The sequence below is a fragment of the Aulonocara stuartgranti genome (genome assembly GCF_965226115.1).
Source record: "Aulonocara stuartgranti genome assembly, chromosome: 2".
Taxonomy (NCBI): domain Eukaryota; kingdom Metazoa; phylum Chordata; class Actinopteri; order Cichliformes; family Cichlidae; genus Aulonocara; species Aulonocara stuartgranti.
This window is the reverse complement of record NC_138940.1, coordinates 24,997,032-25,017,196: the sequence shown is the minus strand read 5'-3', so window position 1 is coordinate 25,017,196 and position 20,165 is coordinate 24,997,032. Positions and strand designations below refer to the sequence as shown.

The 20,165-nt window shown below is 41.0% G+C and overlaps 1 protein-coding gene across 1 annotated transcript; it reads left to right on the top strand.

Moving 5' to 3' along the window:
* The first annotated feature begins 344 nt into the window (after window positions 1-344).
* Window positions 345-19,838, top strand: LOC309687245 (uncharacterized protein). The gene is made up of 2 exons (XM_082502056.1): window positions 345-1,425; window positions 17,888-19,838. Exon 2 carries the CDS (start codon window positions 19,158-19,160, stop codon window positions 19,608-19,610), a length of 453 nt encoding a protein of 150 aa, XP_082358182.1. The 5' UTR covers window positions 345-1,425; window positions 17,888-19,157; the 3' UTR covers window positions 19,611-19,838.
* The last annotated feature ends 327 nt before the right edge of the window (window positions 19,839-20,165 follow it).

Below are 20,165 nucleotides of genomic sequence, written 5' to 3'. Positions count from 1 at the left end.
TGCAGACCTGGTATATTTTTTGTCCGACTTTGCAGAATTGTGTGTATGTAATCACAGATACGTGCACGTCTGTTTAGTTCAATGGTGCAGTCCTGGCAAAGACTCGCAGAATAGTGTGGTTTGTGTTCAAGCAGCACCTGCTCTGTGAGGCTGCGATTTCAGCCATACTCATTGTATGGCCCAGATCTGCCTCCACACTGATACAGCCATAAACCGTAATGGAGGCTAATGAGCCACACAGTTTCCCCGGTGCCTATCAGACATCGAACAGGGTCTGGGTAACCACAGAGTCACAGTGCTGCAATCTCTGACAATCCACTGATATGGTAGAAAAAGAAAACAAGAAGAGAGTGTTGGCTGATATGAATTGTGTTTCATCATTACTAAATTGCTTACCCGATATCAAACAGAACTGTCAACTCATTAGAGTCCAGCAGTGCCTCCACTCAAACCCATTTGTGTGGGGGAGGAGATTCAATTTTTCCCTGCGAACACTAGTGACCAGTATATATTAGTGATGGGTCGTTCGCGAACGAAATGGCTCTTAGAGCCGGCTCTTTGACATGAACGACGCAAGCCGGCTCCTTGGTTTTGTTTTTTTCCTTTCTCTCAGCCTCTCTCTCGCACTTTTTTTCCGCTTCACTCTGCACTCGAGCCTTGTGCTTTACGCTGGGCAGAGGAGGGAGGGGCGGTAGTTACACTCGCAGCAGCACAGGAACAGAGCGGGAGGGAGAGAGAGAGAAAGAGAGCCAGGGACAACAACATCACATTAGAAAGGTATAGTAATCATCCACAACTATTTTCTGTTGCAGATGATAAAGGATTCAGAAAGTTTATTCATCCAGGCCCATATGACAGAGAATATGCATGTTTATTTTGTTTTCATATTATAATTTATATTTAATTGTGTTGTGGTTTGCAGTGTTTTGTGTTGTTTTCACTTTAAATTTGTAAAAGGAAAAAGCTGAAAATTTAAATAGTTAAAAGTTGAAATGTGAATAGTTGATTTTTGTATTATATGATTTATTTATTACATTTTATGTGGAGTGAATAAATAAAAGTATATTTACGGTGGCCGCTAGAGACAAAGCACATACAAACTTCAAATCACGTACGAACTCTGAAGCACGTACAAACTCCAAAACACGTAAAAACTCCAAAACAGGTACAAACTCCGAAGCACGTAAAAACTCCAAAACACGTACAAACTCCGAAGCACGTAAAAACTCCGAAGCACGTAAAAACTCCGAAGCACGTAAAAACTCAGAAGCACATAAAAACTCAGAAGCACATAAAAACTCAAAACACGTACAAAAGACAACAGAAGTGCTCCAGGATGCTGGGCGGAGTGTTGAGCTTTTGTTACCTAGTGGCTACACAAGCCAGCAAGTACCAACGACCGGATTTGGTGTGTGGTAGTAACAGGTAAATGAACTTTTTTTAAAATTATTTGAATATATATGAGTGCCTGTGTATAAATACACAAACAATACACACATGCTTTCAATTGTGTAATTTAAGTGATCTAGTAGCTCTGCTTTGGAAGTTCAGTTCATGCTAGATATGTGTTTTGGAGTTTGTACATGTTTTGTCTCTAGAGGCCACCGCATATATTTATATATAAACATATATAAATAAAACCACTTTTTTTTAACGTTAGTAATTCCTTTTGTGCATAATTTTATATTATTGTTAATAATAAATTAATTAAAGCAACAAAACAACCTGAAGAGCCGGTTCGGAGCCGAAAGAGCCGGCTCTCTTTAGTGAGCCGAACCGAAAGAGCCGGGTCTCTAAAAAGAGCCGGAAATCCCATCACTAGGAGGAAAGCCAGGTGTTAAGGCTGAGCAGCCGGCTGAAACGGCCTATCCCTCTGCCACAGGTGGGGGTGGGCCCGAAGATAAAAGCACTCACCTGCAACTGACCAAGGAGGCTGAAGAGTTGGAGGAAGTCCAACTTCGGCAGCTCAGATTGCTGTTTGGGGATGTCATTGGTGCCGATGTGGATGATGAGCCGGTTGGCCTGTGGGTGGGATGCCAGAATGTTGGGAATTCTGTCCACTATGTCAACAACGGTGGCTCCCGGGAACGACAGTGTGAGCGCCCCTCTCATCCGCACGTTCCTGACGATGGAATCCCCGAGGACCAGCGTGGAGAGAGGAGGTGCCACCGGGGGCTGCTGGTCATCTGAGACGCCCGCGCCGCGGCACCGGGGTTGTTCAGATGGATATGCGCCAGCCGGACTGCGTGAGTGACTCCCAGGTACCCGCGCCGTGGGTCCTCTTCTCCGAGGAGCCAGGGTAAAGCACAGCTCTCCACGGTGAGTTTGCACCACAGCATCGGGTTGCCCGCCGCGGCTCCGCGGGCGTAGTGGTGGAGATGGCGCAGACCTCAGCGACACAGCTGGATGGCGAGGGCTAGCGGCCAGAGGAGGAAAGTCCATAGGATCCAGGACATTGAATTTATTCTCCAGTACTACCGCGCTGGAGGGGTGAGGGTGCGAGAGACGGATCCTCCTGCCCCCTCTGCAGCCACCACGCGTCTCAACCACGGTCCATGGCGCTGGTTGGAGTGGAGTGGAGCTGACCAGAGCCTTGGGTCTGGCCCCTAGCTGAAACCAGGAGTTCTCGTCCTTGACAGAAACACCAGCGACCCAAGTTGAGAGCCTGTGTTGACTATTGGCGGGATCTTGGGACATAGCAGCTGGGTGGTGCACTGTGTCGGCTAGCTCAGCGCTAGTAGCGGTGGTTTGAGCTTTGCCAAGGAGGATCGTGTCAAGTTCGTGTTCAGCCCCCTGGATTTGGTATAGCGTGGATATCCTTTGTTCCAGCTCGATCACTTTTTGGCTCAGGTTGATGCAGCTTTCACAACTGGATGTTGAGGTAAGTGGTGCCATTCCGGAATCTCGTACCGGCGACAGTGTCAAAAACAAAAACAGAAACTGCCACTTTAGCTTACGTTAGCTAGTTGCGGCAGTTGCTAGGCTTCTGTTCTCCTCCAAAATGCTTGATAGCTGTTAGAAAGTTGTCACAGACGGTCACAGACCTTAGACGGAGTTCAATCACTATGCAGAACCACTCACAGACTTAGTCACACAGGCCCTCTGTGTCAGGATTTTTCAAAGAACAGCCTCTTCCATCATGCCATGGTGTTTGGCTTAGGTATGATCTCGTTTGAAGACGTTGGTTTGGCGGTATCGGTTGTTGTTGCAATAATGTCTTCAGTTCAGCATCTTTGTTAATCTGAGCTAGAAACATACCCTGACTGGTAAAATCAAGTGCCACACCATGATAACACAATTTCGATCCGCTCCTCACGTGTTAACCTCTTCGACATGTCAATGGCTGTGAACAAAGAGAAAATTGTAAATAATGGTAAATGGTAAATGGCCTGTATTTGTATAGCGCTTTACTAGTCGCTAAGGACCCCAAAGCGCTTTACACATTCGGTCATCCACCCATTCACACATCCACTGGTGATGGCAAGCTACATTGTAGCCACAGCCACCCTGGGGCACACTGACAGTGCAAATAACTCATGAAAGAATAAAGTTACGTTGAAACCAAGCACACCATTGTTTTTCTTGTGACATTACCAATAAGTTTGATGTGTCACATGTCCCTCTTCCTATTGAAAAAAACAAAAGTTGTATCCAAGATGGCCGACTTCTAAATGGCCACCATGGTCACCACCCATCTTGAAGAGTTTGCCCCCTCACATATACTAATGTGCCACAAACAGGACTTTAATATCACCAACCAGTCCCATGTTATTACGGTGTATCCATATAAATGGCCCACCCTGTACATTAATGCCTATTTTCCCATTAATCTGAAGGCAAATTCAGCCTTCCAGATCAGATGCCTTGCCTTTACTGATTCATGTGGCATGCGACACAAAAGAGTGTTTTCTCAGTGGCAAAATCAGTTTAGCGTACCCACCATTCAATACCACGGGTGGGACTAACCCTGTTGTAGAGCTGTGGTTCATATATACTAGTGATGGGATTTCCGGCTCTTTTTAGAGATCCGGCTCTTTCGGTTCGGCTCACTAAAAAGAGCCGGCTCTTTCGGCTCCGAACCGGCTCTTCAGGTTGTTTTGTTGCTTTAATTAATTTATTATTAACAATAATATAAAATTATGCACAAAAGGAATTACTAACATAAAAACAAGTGGTTTTATTTATATATGTTTATATATAAATATATGCGGTGGCCCCTAGAGACAAAACACGTACAAACTCCAAAACACATTTCTAGCATGAACTGAACTTCCAAAGCAGAGCTACTAGATCACTTAAATTACACAATTGAAAGCATGTGTGTATTGTTTGTGTATTTATACACAGGCACTCATATATATATTCAAATAATTTAAAAAAAAGTTCATTTACCTGTTATTACCACACACCAAATCCGGTCGTTGGTACTTGCTGGCTTGTGTAGCCACAAGATAACAAAGGCTCAACACTGCGCCCAGCATCCTGGAGCACTTCTGTTGTCTTTTGTACGTGTTTTGAGTTTTTATGTGCTTCTGAGTTTTTACGTGCTTCGGAGTTTGTACGTGTTTTTACGTGTTTTGGAGTTTGTACATGCTTCAGAGTTCGTACGTGATGTGAAGTTTGTATGTGCCTTGTCTCTAGGGGCCACCGTAAATATACTTTTATTTATTCACTCCACATAAAATGTAATAAATAAATCATATAATACAAAAATCAACTATTCACATTTCAAGTTTTAACTATTTACATTTTCAGCTTTTTCCTTTCACAAATTTAAAGTGAAAAGAACACAAAACACTGCAAACCACAACACAATTAAATATAAATTATAATATGAAAACTAAAAGAACATGCACATTCTCTGTCATATGAACCTGCATGAATAAACTTTCTCAATCCTTTAGAAAGTACATTATTGTACTTTATTGAGCCCCGTGGGGAAATTGCTCTCTGCATTTAACCCATTCACTCAGTGAAGCAGTGGGCAGCCATTGGGCGCCCGGGGAGCAGTGTGTAGGGACGGTACCTTGCTCAGGGGTACCTCAGGGTAGCTGTTAAGGGGAATCGAACCCCCGACCTTCCGATCATGGGGCAACCACTCTACCTACTGAGCTATCCCTGCCTTTATCATCTGCAACCGAAAATAGTTGTGGATGATTACTATACCTTTCTAATGTTGTTGTCCCTGCCTCTCTTTCTCTCTCTCTGGCTCTGTTCCTGTGCTACTGAGTGTAACTACCGCCCCTCCCCCCTCTGCCCAGCGTAAAGCACAAGGCTCGCGTGCAGAGTGAAGCGGAAAAAAAGTGCGAGAGAGAGGCTGAGAGAAAGAAAAAAAAAAAACAAAACCCATGTGACGGCTCGCGATAAGGAGCCGGCTCGCGTCGTTCACGTCAAAGAGCCGGCTCTAAGAGCCATTTCGTTCGCGAACGACCCATCACTAATGTAAATATAATAATAACCACTTCAGCCAAGAAGAGAGCCTGACGAGCCCAGTTGTAAGTAAGCTATTAAGACTCGACTGTACACCGTGTTCGTGTTTTCCTCTGAAAACAATAAGTTCTGTTGGAGCAGCCCTTCAACGCCTCTCTCTGTCTCTCGCAAGAAAAGTTGACCCACACAACAAAGTAAAGCTATTTTTCGGCTACGAGCCAACAGGGAACCCACCGTATTAGCCAGAGGTCCCTTTACTACAGTTCGGAGTCGCGGACCTTCAGTAATAGTAATAAATCACACAGCAATAGTACATTCACGTTGTTGTAAAAAGCATGATAATATATTAAGTAATCCAAAGTATTCAGAATATGTTACTGTCATTGAGTAACGTAACGGAATACGTTACAGAATACATTTTGGGGCATGTATTCTGTAATGGAATACATTTTAAAAGTAACCTTCCCAACACTGCACGTCACACAGCCGACTCACAACAGAGGACACACTCTGGACCTGGTCATCACCCATGGACTGTCCACCAGTGTGTCCTCTGTTGTTGACTTGGCTGTCTCTGACCACTACTGTGTGTTTTTTAACATCACCGGTTTCATTCAGCGGGAGACCTCGGTGCGAACTGTGAGGAGGCGCTATCTAACCTCTGAAGTGGCTGCAAATTTTACCAGGGTTTTAGACGAATGCCCCCCTGTGATTCTACCTGCACCCTGTGATTTGATTTTTAATCATTTTAACAGCAAACTGAAGAAAAGCATTGACTCCGTTGCTCCACTCACCACCAAAAAGATTAACGTAAAACATGCATCACCCTGGAGAAACGAAGAAGTCAAAAAACTCAAAAGAAATTGCAGGGCAGCAGAAAGGAGGTGGAGGAAAAATAAAAATACTATCAACCATCAAATACTTTACGAGCAACTTAAAATGTACAATAATACACTAAGGAATTCAAGAAATTCATACTTTGCCAAAATAATCAGTAATAACAAAAATAATCCCAAGGTCCTCTTTTCCACCATAGATCATTTATTTAACCCTGATTTTAACAGCTCCCAAAGAACCCCCACAGACTCGCTCTGTGAGCAGTTTGCAGACCACTTCAGGGGAAAAGTCAGCGCCATCAGATCTGATATTTTATCTAATTGCGATATGATTTTAAACACATCTGAGGGCTCGATTGTACCTGAGGAGACACTGGACAGCTTTGTCCTGGTTAATGCTGAGAACCTTAAGAAAGTTTTCTCCACAGTGAGACCCACCACATGTCTTTTAGATCCAATCCCTCTTCACTCTTTAAAACACTTTATGGATTCTTTGAAGCTGAGCTTTTATACATGATGAATTGCTCTCTTCAGTTGGGTGTCTTCCCTGCTGCCTTTAAAACGGCGTTGGTGAGGCCCCTTCTGAAGAAGAGCAATTTGGATTGTAATGATTTTAATAACTACAGACCTGTATCCAACTTACCATTTTTAAGTAAAATCTTAGAAAAACTTGTTTTTACTCAGATTACTGATTTTCTCAATGATAGACAGATCCTGGAGATATTCCAGTCTGGATTTAGGGTGAACCACAGCACAGAGACTGCTCTCCTAAAGGTTTTAAATGATCTTAGATGTAACTGGGACTCCCAAAAGCTCTCAGTCCTGGTGCTACTGGATCGAAGCGCAGCCTTTGATACAGTAGACCACGCTATTCTTTTAAACAGACTGAAATACATGGTGGGCCTCTCTGGTGCTGTACATAACTGGTTCACTTCCTATCTCTCAGACAGAACTTTTATGGTGAGTATGGATACATGCTCCTCTAAGATCCATGAAATGACATGTGGTGTGCCTCAAGGGTCGGTTCTAGGCCCTGTACTTTTTAATTTGTATATGCTCCCTCTCGGCAGTGTCATCAGGAGGCATGGAGTGAACTTTCACAGTTACGCTGATGACACTCAGCTGTACATCTCTGTGTCTCCTGATGACACCAGACCAATGGATGCCCTTTTTAACTGTATTCTAGATATAAGATCTTGGATGGCAGAAAACTTTTTACAGCTTAACCAGGACAAAACTGAAGTTTTAATCGTCGGTCCTGAGGCTCAGAGAGAGAAACTCTTGTCTAAATTAGAGGCATTTTCACTATGTCCTTCACTACAAGTGAAAAACCTGGGTGTTATTTTTGACTCTGAGCTTGGCTGTATCCCACATATTAAACATGTAACCAAAATTGGATTTTATCATCTAAAGAATATAGCCAGAGTCCGCCCTATTCTCTCTCGGGCCAACACGGAGATGTTGATGCATGCTTTTATTACCAGTCACATTGATTACTGTAATGCCCTGCTCTCTGGTCTTCCTAAAAAGAATATTTCAACTTTACAACTTTTACAAAACTCGGCAGCTCGTGTGCTGACAAAGACCAGAGGGCGGGCCCACAATACACCGGTTTTAGAATCGCTGCATTGGCTCCCCGTGTGTTTCAGGGTCAATTTTAAAGTTCTTTTATTGGTTTTTAAATGTCTTAATGGTCTTGGGCCTTCTTATCTCTCAGATCTGCTTTTACCATATGAACCCTCGCGGACCCTGAGGTCCTCTGGTACTGGCCTTTTGATTGTCCCTAAAGTCAGGACACATACTCACGGAGAGGCAGCTTTTCAGTGGTATGGTCCTCGTCTGTGGAACAGCCTGCCGGAGGAGCTCAGGGCCGCAGAGAACGTAGATGTTTTTAAGAACAGGCTCAAGACCCACCTTTTTAATTTAGCTTTTACTTAATGTTTATTTATTTTATGCTTATTTATTCTATCTGGTTATTCTATTATTAATTTAGGCTTTACCTAATATTTATTGATTTTATTCTTATTAATTTTTTTTAATCTTCTTACTCTATTTATATTTATATTGTATCCCATTCTTATTTATTTTATCGTTTTACCCTGTACATATCCTATGGTGTCATATCTCCAGTATTTCCTCGGAGGGCGCTCTCTGCACTGGGGCTCTGATCGACTGTGGCTGCAGGGGCTCTGGGGGTCCTCTCAGCCTGGTTGGGGGGCTTCTTTGCCTCCCTCCAGCCCGGAGGCTGCGGTCTGTGACCGGCTCCCGGTGCAGACGGCTCCCTGTTATAGTGTTTCCTCACTTGGCACATGCGTACCAAGCCCAATTTTACTCTTTAAGTGTGTGTGTGTGTGTGTGTGGGGGGGGGGGGGGGGGGGGATATGTGTGTATTCACATTGTTTATGTTAATGAGAGTGTGGGGAGTGAGTTGGAGGGTGGGGTGGGCTGCTTTTAACCATGTAAAGCACTTTGTGCTACATTTTTTTTTTTTTTTGTATGAAAAGTGCTTTATAAATAAAGATTGACGGAGTTTCTATACAGCTGGGTGGGTGCTATGTTACTGATGTTGAACTTTATTTTGTTCATAAGGTTAATTATTAGAGTTGCCAACCGTCCCGTAAAAGACAGAATCGTCTCGTATTCAGAGAAATTATTACGCGTTTCGTATTGAGGTGAAAAGGAACAGTTTGTCCCGGACTTCAGCTACAATGAAAAACACACAAAGCTGGAGTTATTCTGTGTTTACGCTGCACAGCTGCCTCTTCTTCTCTTATCCTCTCACCCTCCCTCTCCTGTTTCTACTTCAATCATGAAACTGATCAATGATCAGCTGATCGGCTTTTGTCTCTTGTTTGTTTATCTCCCACTTTGTGCCAGAAAGAGGAAAACAGCGGATGTCGTGCTAAACAACAGCAGCACGTTTAAGCTTGATCAGCTGTTGTTAGAATTTATTTAATATTAATTTCTAGTATCAGCTGATGTTTGCTGGAGCCACAGCTGTAAAGCTGCTGGTCAGGATGGTTTGGATATGTGGTGAGAAGGAAACATGAAGATGAAACCAGGAGATGTCCTTACTGAATCATCAGAGCTGTGATGGAGAAACAGGTTTACTTTTTAGGTGACATGAATGAGTTGAAGGGAAGTTATGAACTGTTTCTGAGAGACAATTAACACCAGGATCCTTTTTTAGGTAGCTGACAGCTGGTAACTGTGCAGGTGCGGATCTAGCAAAGTGTTGCCAGGGGTCCATGTAGGGCATTAAAAGGGAAAGGGGGGCACAAGGAAATACTTTCTTATTCTCATTTAAAATGTTTCACTTTTAAAAAAATAATTATCTGAGTCTTACAACAAACGATTGATAGATTGATACATATATACCATCAGATCAGTGTACATCACTGTCACAACAGTGTTTATTTTCATTCAAAGGCTTTATGATTTTTCCTATAATGGTGGGCCGGTCTCTAGTCAAAATGCTCGGGACGATTTTTTTGTCCCAGTCCAGCTCTGTATGCAGCTCATCTTCAGTCTGGTGTTACCTACATCTTCCTATTCAGAAGGCAGAATTTCCGAGTTCTGAGTACAATCGAAAGCACCACGACTGCAGTTTTTGTGTTGGATGTAAAAAGCAGGCTAGGATAGAATCAGGTGTGGGATTTCTCTCGTGGAAATGTGCACATTATTTTTTCCTTTCTATTGGTAGGTGGCACAGTGCACTTGTGGCAAGTAAGCAAACTAGAAGACTGGCAGTCTTGCTGGGTATCCAGTTACGGAAGCAACACATTAACAAGAGAATTCTGAGTAAAACCAAAGTTACTTTCCCTAGTAACTAGTTACTCTGAAAGTAACGAGTAACTTGAAGTAACTGAGTTACTTTTGATAGAAGTAACTAGTAATGTAACTAAGTTAGTAATTTAAAGTAACTTACCCAACACTGTGCGTTAGTCCCAACACTGGTCACCACCCATCTTGAGGAGTTTGTCCCCTCACATATACTAATGTGCCACAAACAGGACTTTAATATCACCAACCATTCCCATGTTATTATGGTGTATCCATAGAAATGGCCCACCCTGTAGAATACAGATAGTTTGAAGTGTGAATGAGAGTTTTGGAGAGGTTAAGTTGAGTGCAGATGGATGTGACTACAGAGGGAGAAGGACAGAAAATGAGTTCGGAACAAGAAAATGTGTTAAAGAAATTCCAGGAGTATTTGCATTAACTCTACAGCTGATGTGAAGTGTCGGCTTCAAGTACATAATTCACAGGCTCTATGGTCCCTGTCACTAATGGAAATTAGAATATCATTCAAGGTGCCCCTGAATGGCCACCGAAAAACACAGAACAGATAGTCAAATTTTGAAAACTAAACCTAAGGACATTTTTTTTCTCTTTTAACTTGATACTGTCCAGAATGAATACAGCTGCATATTCCTGCATTCGAGTTTTTACTACCTCCTTTTAGTTTGGCGGCAACACAGTTTGTGTTCATGTTCTGCACCACAAAGCAGGAAGTCATCCCTGCTATCAGTCAAGTCATTCTGTATGTGTCGTGTCAGTTTGGAGCAAAAAGGAGATAATTAGAAGCTGCATCCTTTTATGCTGGGAATCGTAGAGACCCAACAAGCAGCAGTGCACTCAAACAGATCAGCCTTACTCACTTTACTTACGACTGCCATAGGCTGAGTCAGTGTGGTTTGTGTGTATGTGAGTGAGTGTTGTGCTGTAAAGAGGTTATTTGTGGCAGACTACTGTGGGGCCTTTGTTTCCCTTGTCTTTTTGCTTCTGACAGAGGGAGGAAAGAAGTCTTGCGCACTGTGCTTTGATCACACACTGGAACAGCTTCAATACAGATAGAGGAATGGGAAGTGGGGAGTGAGATGGAGTGATGGAAATATGAAAAAGCTAGAGAGTAGAGTTTTGGGTTTGGTGGCGGAGCTCAAGAAGCGATTGACAAAAAAAAGTGCCGGCGTGAGATTCTCTGGATAATAGAAGCTCAGAGTTTTATGGATCTTAAATCAATGAATGGGGAATATTAAGTAGCGGGGGTAAAAGACTGAATAGTTAGGAAACTGAAACTGGTGCGTTTTCAAGGACACCACATGTGACTTGCACAATATGAGTAAAATTTGCCATGTGTGATGATACTGTTCACAAAAAAAATACTGAAGTGTTCATATTTGTTGCATGGTTCCTGTGTCTCTCTGCTTTTATATGTACACTACTAACCTACACTTGGAGAAGGCATGTCACCTTCTCCTTTTGGGGCTCCCATGAGGGTGCTTCAGAAATATGATGTATCTGGCTCATTGTTTTTTGGTCCCTTTACAACTGTAGCGAGAGCTTGTTTTGCATCGCCAGCAGTAAATCAGACCCATTCTTGGAGTAGGTTGGACTCCCACAGGATGCTCTTATCCACTACTCGAAATCAAACTGAAATCAGCCTGTTAAGAGTGTTCAGCAATCTGCCTAAAACTAGTACTAGAAAGATGTCCATAGCAGATCCAGGATATACTGGAGTTTTACATTTCTCGGCTGGCTTGGAGTTCCCTTCAGAAGAGCTGTAGGAGGTGGTCTGAACTGAACTCTCTTAGATCTGTTTTCTTGTATTTTTTATGTAGTCTTCAAGAATAGTTCTCCAGGATTCTTGAAGGACATTTCAAAGCTCTTCTTTGGATGTTGGTTGCCTTTTATTCAATGGTATAGCAATTTGATTCCACACTGCTGCGATATTGTTGAGATCCAGGCTTCTTAGAGGCAAATCCATGACCTCTAGAGTTTTATTTTACTGTACTGGCACTGAGTAATGCTTAAAAAAGAAGTGATTCCCATCAGATGCTTTCCAGACGGTACTGAATGGTAGAAGAAAATCTGTATCTTAATCCAACATTGACAACAGCGTTAACCGTACAGGCTGAACTGTAGCCACAAACATGACAGAGCCTCCACTGTGTTTTACAAATGGCTGCAGTGCAGTTTTTGTGCAATTTGGCACACTTCGGCATTTTACCCTTCCTTTATACCTGCTTCATAGCAGCCACCCTTCCACTGAGAGGAAAGTAGTCAGTGCAGAAATATTTGAGAGGCTCAGACGGGTCTTTCATGTCCTGTATCAGGTCTTTGCTGGACCTTCCCCCCCCCCTCTTTCTTAAGACACGACTGAGATACAGTTTATCTGCTGTAGATGAATTTTTGTTTGTTTGTTTGTTTCGTGGCTTATCACTTTTTTTTCCCTCCTCAGTTTGTCCAGTTATTCAAATGTCCAGCAGCCAATGTCCAAAGTAAATCTTTCAGACACCTTCAGAAAGAGTGGAGAAATATTTTTAAGACCAATTTTCCCAAAAAATCATTAGGAAGTCTGGGTCCTCAAAAATAAAATATAAAGCAATGATGAGAGCCTCAGAATTTGCACAGTACTGTATATTTAACTACGAGCTTTTCACAGCCTTGATTGTCATTTTGTGAGTCACAGAGCAGTTGTGTCTCTGCATCCTTTACACTGCAGTAATGCCGACACAGGACCATACTTGTTACTTTAGAGTTTTATCTACGTTAGACTTTATTTTGTGGTGAACTGATCGAGAAGAAAGCCACAGACGGCTACAAATACCCTCTTTCTGACACAGAAAATTGTATTTTCCAAATTCGCTGAATGACACCAAAGTAGTCATTGCAGAAGCATCTGAAATTAAATTCCACACATTTTATTACACTGTATTCTTCCTGTCAAGTTTGTCCATTCTTTGTCGACCTACTTGAAACAGTTCAAAACCTTTAGTGCCTAAAGCGTGGGCTTCAAAAAATGGAGACATTACAATCCCAAAATGAAAGCTCACTTTCTTTTTTCGCTTGTGACTCACCCAACCTCACATCTAGCAAAAAAGAAGCCAGAAAAAAGATTTGCTGCTTGGCATATTTGCTTCACAAACAGTCTGCAAGTCTTACTTACTTACAACCCCATTAATAACACCCTTCTTGTAGACAATGAATATTTTTTATAAAGATCTCAAGTCTTTGAATCCTAGCGTCAAGTGTCCAGTTATACTGTAACTACCTGGTGTGGTGGAGTTTTTCAGAACTTTCCTTTTGGCACATGGCTTCAGTTATCAGTTACTTCTAGCAATCAAATTTAAAGGGTGCCATTCCCATTTCTCCCTCACTTTATCAAAGTATTTTTCCATTAGTTTTAGCACCTCCCTGAGGACAGTTATGGTCTGATTAGAAATTGTTGCCTTACAACAACAAAAACATCCGCTCGCCTTTTGTTCATTCACTGCTATCAGGTATCTTTGACATGCTCCAGGCAAAATACATTTTTTCATGTATGTGTCTGTTTAATTATTTAACGGCAACAAATTGCCTAGGAACAAAGAAAATCATTCGTGCAGTTTTTATCATAAAACTAAAGTGAACAAAGAACCCTTGGAACTTTTTTCCAATTAAGCAACAAACAAATGGAGCCAAAGAGCATTTTCACTGTTAAGCAGACAGAAACTCAAAGAAGTCCAGCCTCCTTTTTTTTTTTTTTTTTTTTTTTTAGCAATGAAAGCTGTATTGTTTGAATTAATTGACCCATGAGGTTCAAAGAAAGATGATTTGTTCACATACTCATTTTTTTTTTTTGCCACTGAGAATAGTCTGAGAGAAAATTATAGGAGAGGGAGGATACAATATATATTAATGAATTATGTCTGCTCTGTCAGCAACATCCTGAAATCTATTTTTTCTTCCTTCACTCTCGGCCATCTGTGCAAGTTTGTTTTCACTGCTGAGTCCTCTGCTTGCATTTAGCTCCGGGGTTATTGAAAGACACCTGGCTACAAATGAAATATGGTGATAGGTGTCACAGCTTTTGCTACAGACACCTCTGCATGGTTCTTGCATTAAGCAAAGACAACACCTGGTGTCAGCACATCCACCGAAAGACAATACACCCAGGAATAAAATGGGTTTTGTTTTTACTCAGTCATGGCACTTTCCTTTAGTTTTTAATGCATTTACATTCTTTGTGCACAGTCCACTTGTTTGTAGAGGGTTGTTTGATGTGAGATGGATTTGCATTTAAAAGCAAAGACAAAGTCATAGCCAGTAAATTAAATAAAGTGATATATATCTGTTTCTGCACAAATGTCTGTCCTCTTCTTTGTAGAGCAGTTATCTCCAATAAAAATGTAAATTTAATTGACAGGTGGCCAAAACTGAAAACAGTGTCCCTGGAAATTTCCTGAATGAAATTGTATGTGGTTTGGAAGAAATACAGATGAAAAAGAATATATAAAAAATCTAAAATACAGAAAATATAATACAAAAAAAAAAAAAAAGATGGGTTACATGAGACAAGATATATTTTAATTCATCCTATTGCATGTTACCATAGTCAACTGAGCTCTTTTTCATATACACTCATCATTACAGAGTCAAATTTAATATTTGTCCATCTACACATACAGGTGTGAAAAAGGACATGTTCACAGGACTCTATGCAGTTGTGTGAAGAACTAAGTGCACCCCATGCTTCAGTAGCTTATGGAAACACCTTTAGCAGCAGTAACATGACACACAAATCTTCAATATTTATCAATCTCTCACATCATTGTGGAGGATATTGGCCCACTTTTCTTTACAGTGTTGCCTTAGTTCGCTGACATTTGCAGGGGCATTTATGCGCTGTCATTGTCCTGTTACTTGACTTAGTGACTGCAAAGTATTCTAGAGTCAAATATGAAGCTATCTGTCTGACTGCTAAAGCTTAGATGAAACTAAGTTGAACATGAATTCCTTTGTATACCAAAGTGCCCAGGTTCGGTTGATTTGCATGAGCCCGAATCATCACCTCTTCACCACCATGCTAACAGCTTGTATTATGTGTTTGTGGTTTTCACCACATTTGGCCCTGTGCATTATGGTCAAACATCTCCACTTAGGTCTGTTCCAGAGGTCTTGTGATTTTTTCAGACGCAACTTTCCAAATCTTAGATTAATTAATCAAGTGTGTTTGATTGATTAGTACCTGGCTGCTACTCACCCTTTTTTGACATTCTACATTTTATAGGTCTGCCTAGAATCTTGTGAAAACTTGCTTTTTACATGACTCTATAATTACTTGGTAAAGCTCATTTAGCAGTGACAGCACATCTTAAGTACCATGGGCTTGCTAGCTGTTTTCATCAGTGCAGTGTAGATAGTTGAGAACTTATCAGGTTATAATATCACTTTATTTTCAACAGCCACACAGACAGCTGCCCAGCTGGGGTTTAGTGTTCAAAAATGAATCTGTGCATCTGCTAATTGTGCTTTCCAGCTTGTACTTTTGAGTGGAATATAACGGGTCATTTCAGCAGATGATTATCCTAACACGTCTTTTATTAATATCTGTAATCCTGTGAGCCAGTCTAGTTCACTGCTTTTTAAAAACATGCCACAATTGTGCATGTGATATACTCTGTCTTGACCCAGTAAACTGGGTTTAATCTTAACCAACCTCTTATATATTCAAAATGAAAGCTTAGAAGAATGGCTCTCAGTTTCTCCAGTTGTCTCAAAATCTTGCATCATTGTGAGCATTTGTTGTCAGTTATATGTTTGGACTATGGCCACAGATGCTTCTGCGTTTGTTGCTCATGTCTTTGTGACACCGTGTAAGATAAACAGTTGTTGCAATCCGTTGCTTCTCGGTTGTGTAAGTGTAACCTGTTTCTTGCCGATGCTGTCAGAAATAGGTATAACATGTCTTTCCTGAGATTGCCTTAACTGACAGATCCACAAGAAAGCCAGGACTTTTTGTTACGTAAGGGACACATAAGGGAGATAGTTACATGTGCAATTGTCAGTCAGGGTACAAAATATAAGTATGACTGTCTTTTGAGTGCAGTGTTATTTTCTTTTCAGCTTAGATTCAAGCTAATTGTCTTTCAGAAACCACAAATGTCAACATGCAACGAGAAACAGCAAGAGATTCTAAATGTTTACCATAGGTAACACCCCAGAGGGCATTTCTCTTTATAGTAACAGCACTCTACTCAAACTACCCTTAAAACAGCAGAAGAAAACAAGGTTAGCATGACAATTAAAAGGAACAGGCAGGGAACAGGTTTCTCCTTAATGCCAGTGAATTCCTGCAGCAAGCCAAAAAGCAAACAATCAGTGTTGAGATGTTTAGAATCAAATTGGCAATTGGTTCGCAATCAATGCAGGAGATAAGAAAGAGACTTGAAAATTTCTCTCTGATCTGTGGCATTTAGTGAAAGATGGAAACCAGCCTACGCCAGATCAGACAATGCTCAACTCAGATCACTCCCACTGTAGCTTCAGTTATGACAGGAAGCGCAGATTAATGACAACTGCTTTTAAATATAACAAGCTTTTGTCCTATTTAGGATAAGATGAAAGCACGCAGGAGTGTAAACTGGGCACAAGTCATTAGGAAGCATACCGTTGCTTTGATGGAAAGTAAAGCGGATTATTACCGGAATCTTTTAAACCTCAGTATATCAGAGAATGTAATCATCTCTGTATGTAAGCCTGGAAATGGTTAAGTGTTGCTGTGTTTGTCTAACCTTGTTATTGCTCAGAAGCCCATAGCCACAGCATTCCAAGGATTTATCTTACTAATACTGATAAAACTAATTACACGTTACTGATTATGTGCTATAAACAGTGAATGGTAATGCATCTTTCTCACTGAGATCAATAGAATTGAAATTGTGTTCAACAAAACACATCTGAATCTGAAATGAATCTGAAATGAATAATCAAATTACAGGTCATGGAAATTATACACAAAGATTTGCCACTAATTCCCAAAACAAAACAGCTTTCTCATATTCTTTATGTAATCATCAGTACAATAATGTAAAAATAGGACTGATTGCCGCTATCTACTATCTACACTATCTACTTAACTTCTACTTAATTTTTAAATGCCTGTCTTACAATAAAGATCAATGTCTAAACCTATCCGTGGTAATATGTTTCCCTAGATTCTCACTAAAGAAATATCCTAGAGGTACTCATCTGGAAAATCTACAAGGTTTCTAATCAAAATATTTTAACGGCCAAAGGACTACTGATAAAGAATGTGAATGACTACAACTGCATCGCTGTCATGGACATTACTGTCTGCTACGTCTGTGATTTCACTGACAAAATAACACTTAAAGGATAGAGTCTAGACCTGGGATCAATACGTTGGAGAGGTGATTTGCAACTACTTATGTTAAGCTGATTCATGTCCATGCAATGAAGTGAGCTGAAAGAAGGTCAGGTTGTACGCTTAATGGCCTCAAGACACAGACTGAGCTTGACAGGATACCCTTTAAAAGAGGCCATGGTATGCTTTTTTGGCTGTTTCTTTAGTGTGTTATATAGGATTTTCTGTACATGTAAGGTCATAAAGCCAGTCTATATATGCCACGTAAAAGACGCCCAGGCTATCCCACAGAAATCCACCTTGCAACATTTGAGTGGGATAGAAATCTGGGATTTGACAAGATCATTCCAATTTTTTAACCCATTCTTTGGTGAATGAGTTGGAGTGCTTAATAAGATCTACATTTTAGGAACTTATTGTAGTTACAGAGACAATGCTCTGTTGGTATTTCAAATGTGTCTGCTTTTTATAGTACAGATGGAGATTAACAATGCAGATGTGGGTGATGTCTGCACAGAGGGAATGCAGTTTGTATGTGTAAGGGTGACAGAGAGGATGCTGAAGGTGAGTTGTGGAAATAATAACAGTCATTTCAGTTAAAGTACCCGTTGTTCAACATTTTTTTTAGGTCAACATGATCTGCTCAGCTTAGTTATATTGTGAAACACTGATATATATTCTAGTGCATCTCAAAAGAATTAGAACAACACGGTTTAACTTAAAAGTTGCGATTGTTTTCATTTAATGCACAGTACAAAGCACAATAGTACACCGTTTTGCACATCCTCTACAGTAGAAATAACAAATAAAGTTTTACAGTCTACAGTTTAGACTAAAATGTCAATCATATATATTTAATCTTTGTAATATTTATAACTGAGCTACTTGTAAATAGTAGAGCTATTTCTTATATTTTTTATAACTTTGTAATACTTCGTATTATTTCATTTAGTTAGTTTGTTACTGTTCTTATTGTCTTGGAGCAACTGTAACCACATTATTTCCTCAGGCACTAATAAAGTATTCAGATAAATGCTGACAGTGATGTCTTGACTTGGCTTCATGTTGTGGAAGGGTTTATCTTAAGCATGGAGAAAAGTCTGTAATCACCCACTTTAGTTGTCTTTTGTGGTCTTTCAGGCTTTTTGGTGTTGTTTAGCTGTCCTTCTTTTTAAGAATGTACCACATATTTAATTTGGTCACTCCTGACTTTTTTGCAATCTTTCCGATAGATTTTTTCCAGCCTCATGATGGCCTCCTTAACTGATTGCTCCCGCAGAAATACTGACCAGTGGCAGGCACGTTTTTTTTGTTGCTTCTGAAAAGCCTGCCGTTTAAACTGTTAAACTTCTTGACTGTGGCCTGCAGGCAATTTCATCAGGGACACTTAGAATCAATTATGAGGGAACCGGCCTCACCTGGCTATGAAGCTGCTAGTCAGTCATTCAGTTATCCAATTACTTTTGAGCCTATGAAAATGGAGGACTGTGTGTAAAAGCAATGGCTGTATTACTTTAAGTTTAAGTTTCTGAAAAAAAAAAAAAGTTGAACGTCTGGTGTCCTGGTGCAGCCACAACAACCTGGTGCTGAATGCCCAGAAGACAGTGGAGATTATTGTGGACTTCAGGAAGCACACAGCTCCACTCCCCCCCATCATCCTGACTGACACCCCCATCACCTCTGTGGACTCATTCCGCTTCCTGGGTACCACCATCACCCAGGACCTGAAGCGGTCCTGGGTGATGGGCTGGGCTTTCTCCGTCATTAAGAAAGCCCAGCAGAGGATGTACTTCCTGAGGCAGCTGAAGAAATTCAACCTGCCAACACGGACGATGATGCAGTTCTACACTGCAATCATCGAGTCCATCCTCACCTCCTCCATCACCGTGTGGTACGCTGGAGCCACTATCAGGGACAAACAGAGACTGCAGCGTGTTGTGCGCTCTGCTGAGAAGGTGATTGGCTGCAGACTCCCATCTCTGCAGGACCTGTACACCTCCAGGACACTGGGGCGTGCAGCTCGGCTCTCAGCTGACCCTTCTCACCCTGGACACAGTCTGTTTGACCTGCTCCCCTCAGGCAGGAGGCTCCGGTCCATTCGCACCAGAACCTCTCGCCATAAGAACAGTTTCTTCCCCTCTGCTGTTGAACACATGAACAATAACCGTATGACTGTTCCCACCACTAACACATGACCCTACGCTGTGTTCACTGCATCATTCCATGTTTGGCACTGATCACCACCTGCACTCATGTATATATCATGTATATATCTATCTACTTAGCACTTTTAATTCTTATTCTCATTTTTATTTTCATGTCTATTTAAGCTTAATTTATAACAGTATTTATAACAGTATGTTTGCACTGAAGCACCGCAGCAATTTCCTAATGTTGTAAACCCGCTCAACATTTGGCAATAAAACCCTTACTGATTCTGATTCTGATTCTAATGCAATACTTTTATTAAATAACTAGGATTAAAACTGAAAGTCTGCACTTTCACAGCACTTTTTAATCAAGTGCTGTGGTTAAAAAAGTAATTAAATACACTTTATTTATTACTTTTCCTAGTCATTTGTAATTTGTTACACTATTCATTACGTGACTTTCTCTCATTACTCCATATAATGTCATTGAATGCACTGTCTCGCAACTACCAGTTAACAATATTAACCTTAGGTTACAATTCCACACATGAACACAAATCCCTATCCTAATGAGGACACACATATAATCATTCTTTTAGT